Source organism: Triticum aestivum, chromosome 4A (genome assembly GCF_018294505.1).
Source record: "Triticum aestivum cultivar Chinese Spring chromosome 4A, IWGSC CS RefSeq v2.1, whole genome shotgun sequence".
Classification (NCBI taxonomy): domain Eukaryota; kingdom Viridiplantae; phylum Streptophyta; class Magnoliopsida; order Poales; family Poaceae; genus Triticum; species Triticum aestivum.
In genome coordinates this window covers 69,315,341-69,318,684 of record NC_057803.1, presented here as the reverse complement: position 1 = coordinate 69,318,684, position 3,344 = coordinate 69,315,341, and the positions used below count along the sequence as shown (strand labels likewise).

Genomic DNA, 3,344 nt, shown 5'->3' with positions numbered 1-3,344 from the left:
TGAGATGATGCAAACCTCTCTTTGAGGTCCAATTACCTTGGTCCTCACTAGATTAAGAAACCACTCCCAGTTGGAGTTGTTCTTCGCCGATACCAAAGTGAAAGCTAATGGAACCAAATTGTCAGCACCATCATTAGCAACGACGATCAACAATGTGCCCTTGAACTGGCCGGTAAGAGATGTGCCATCAATGGACATAACCGGCCTACAATGCTTGAAGGCCCTAATGCATGGCTCAAAAGTCTAGAATGCATGTCCAAATATTCGGATGGTTGCATCGTTGTATATCCTTGTTCTCACGCCATCTGGCTCCACCACATAGTACATGCCCGGATTTTCTGTCGCCTTCGCTTTCAACACCATCGTGAGACGGTTGTATGATTCTTCCCAACCACCATACAATATGTTAAAGGTGGCTTGCTTGGCCTTCCATGCCTTCTCGTACTTTACCGTGTACCTGAAGACCTCCTTCACCATCTCCATCAATGCCCTAATGGGATATGTCGGGAGTATCTTTATGGACGGTGAAAATCAGTATGCAATGAATTTGGAGGTCAATTGACGGTGATCATCCTTTACATTAACATCATCAATATCCTTGCTACTACATCGGTGATGAAACACGGAATTTGTAATCTTCCATTGCGGCCCGCCTTTGACACATCTTGCACGGATAACCCAAGGGCAATGATTCTTGTGTTCCATACGTTTAACCACATAACACAACTTGGAGTTTGACTTGTCCACAAAGAATGGTCGATGAAACTTAACCGCGTAGTCCTTCACCCATACTTGAAGTTCTACCAAGCTTTCAAAGATTGTTCCTTCACTAACACCATACACACTTGCCCCGGTATCTCGCTTTGAAGTTAACATTGGTGCAAGAATTTTACTTGTGCCACCATCAACAATCGCCTTATCGGCTAGGCTTAGATCACGGAACAATGATGTCTCGTGACCTCGTCCTATTGCCTTCTTAAAAGCATTGGCCTCTTTAGTCGTTAAACCATCCTCATATATTTCTTCATCCGGGCCTTTATCCTCCGAGTCCCCCGCATGGGACCTATTGTATGGAATGTCATGGTCCATGTCCTCTTCCATGCAATTTGCCTCCACATTGCCAACATAATGGTCACGGAGATAAGTCTCCGATTCATCACCCTCAAACTCGTGCAAGTATTCATTATTAACTTGGTCATTCCCGACGGAGTTCAAAGGTTGGGTCATTGGAGGTTGGCTCATTGTTGTGTTATACACATCCGGATTAACATGTGGTGAATCTAGAACCGGGCTTCTAACATTACATGAAGACGCAAACCGATTCAAATCAATTTGCAACCGAGCACGAACAACGTTTGTGGCAAATAACTCAAATGATTTTATCTTGTGAGGCCAACACACTCTCCTTATATGCTTTACAATGAAACTCAGAGTCAAGAGGCATTATCTTCCAATGAATATGTTGCCCATACCTAACATCATACCTTCCGATTAAGTCTACTATATCGCTTTCTTCCATCCAATTCAACCTTCTTCGAAACTCAACCACAACCTCCTCAAGTCTAGGACTTGTCGAAAACACCATCACTACCGGTTTCTTCTTCGGGTCACCACACTTCGCGTCTCCATTCTCAAAGGACACAAAGTCCACATGATGCACATTCATGATCCTCGCCATCTGCAATCATAAACACCAAAATGCATCAACAAAAATTGCAAAAATGGATGACCTAGGGCTTCCCCAATTCGCCACAACGTAGAGATTTCAATCAACAAAAAGAGGAGGAATGAGGGAGAATATCTTGATGGGTCGAAGGGGATGATAAATCACCGATTTGAAGCTTCGATCCACGAAATTTTGTGGGCATTAGGGAGGGGCATGAGTGAGGCGACCGGGTTGGAGAAGGGGGAAAAGAGAGGGTTTGTGGGGGAAAGGAAGGGGCCACCTATTTTTGTGGATTCAAGGGGCATGTCGCCTTGGAGTGCGGCGTCATGCTGCTGAGCATGGCGCCCTGGCCTGGGGCGCCATGTAACCAGGCCCTGCCAACGTGGCAAGTCAGCGGCGACCAGTATGACGCCCTTGATTAAGGCATCGTGCGGTTGACCATGGCGCTCCGGATGCGGGCGTCATGCAGGAAGGGTCATTTTATGGAATATTTTGAAAAATGATTCATTTTGTGCTGAACTTTGGTCAAAGGGCCAGTTTTGCCCTTTTTCACGGTTAGAGATGCCCTGGCTCGGCCCACTTGGCCCCATCGCTTCCTTCCACAAGCCGTCTGTTCTCTCTCCCGCTGTCGAGCCGGTTTCCATCCCCGCCTAGACCCAAACCCCAACCCCACCGCGCGCGGCGGAGCAAAGACGAACCCCGCCATCTCGCCGGGCGGTCTCCTGAGCTCTACCCCTAATCCCTAGTCATCGGCACGGGCGGCCCCCGCCGCGTCCAATGGGGAAGCGGCCGCCGCTCGTCGTCCTGTCCTCTTCCTCCGACGACGATGGCGGCGGGGGCCGTTGCACGGCTAGCCGCGGCCCGTCGACGCGCAAGACAAGGACTCCCGCGACGGCGCCGCCGGCGAAGCAGGCGCCGAGCAGCTCGAGGAAGAAGCCGCGGCGCGGGAGCAGCGGGGGAAGGGGGCGCCGTCGTGCTTCGGAAACCGCGCTGTCCGGCTCCCTGAAGGTGCTAAACTCGAGTTACAGTTCTGCTTGCAGTTACAAATGCTGTATGGTGCGCGTAGCTAGTACTGTGATCCGGTTGATCTTAGAGGAATGTGATATACTCTGACTTATCGGATTGGGTACCCATGGTTACTTTCAGTGGTCATGATTCTGAACTCAAATTTGGGTCGATGCATTTGTTGATAGTTAAGTTTCACGATTCCTGTGTTCTGCATTAGCTGGATGCGAACATTAGCTCAAAAACTAGATCACCGTTACCCCCCACCACCACAAACAAAAAATAACCCTTGTATACCATTTCATGTTCATTTCAGTGGCAATAAAATAAGTGGCAGTGTTTGCTGACAAGAGTTCTGAACTAGATATCGCAGAATGTAGATATATTTCTTATCAGTGACAACCACTTGAGATTGAACTTGCGCTCTTGTATGATTAGTGATCTTAAACTTACAAGGAGATTTGAGCCTGATTTCAACCAGAGCTACAAGCTGATTTATTGCAAATGTCTCTCCTGTTAAAATAGCTCGATGCTTTACTGACGTGTTCTCTCGTCTTGTAAAGGATGAATTCGACATGCTAACTGAAGATTTTTCGGAATGTCTAAATGACTTGGGCGTGTCAGGTACTTTACCTAGCCAACTCCCATTTTTTATTCATACGATACAAACACC

At 47.8% G+C, this 3,344-nt stretch overlaps 1 protein-coding gene across 3 annotated transcripts in view; it reads left to right on the top strand.

Moving 5' to 3' along the window:
- Nucleotides 1-2,259: 2,259 nt before the first annotated feature.
- The window catches only part of LOC123085199 (cell cycle checkpoint protein RAD17), an 11,696-nt gene continuing 10,611 nt past the window's right edge, over nucleotides 2,260-3,344 (top strand). The window contains exons 1-2 of one of the 3 annotated variants that reach the window (XM_044506804.1): nucleotides 2,260-2,674; nucleotides 3,235-3,295. In XM_044506804.1, the coding sequence (XP_044362739.1) occupies nucleotides 2,444-2,674; nucleotides 3,235-3,295 (292 nt within the window). In that variant the 5' untranslated portion in view covers nucleotides 2,260-2,443. The remainder of the gene's footprint in view (nucleotides 2,675-3,234; nucleotides 3,296-3,344) is intronic. The other 2 variants (XM_044506806.1, XM_044506805.1) reach the window with 2 other exon arrangements.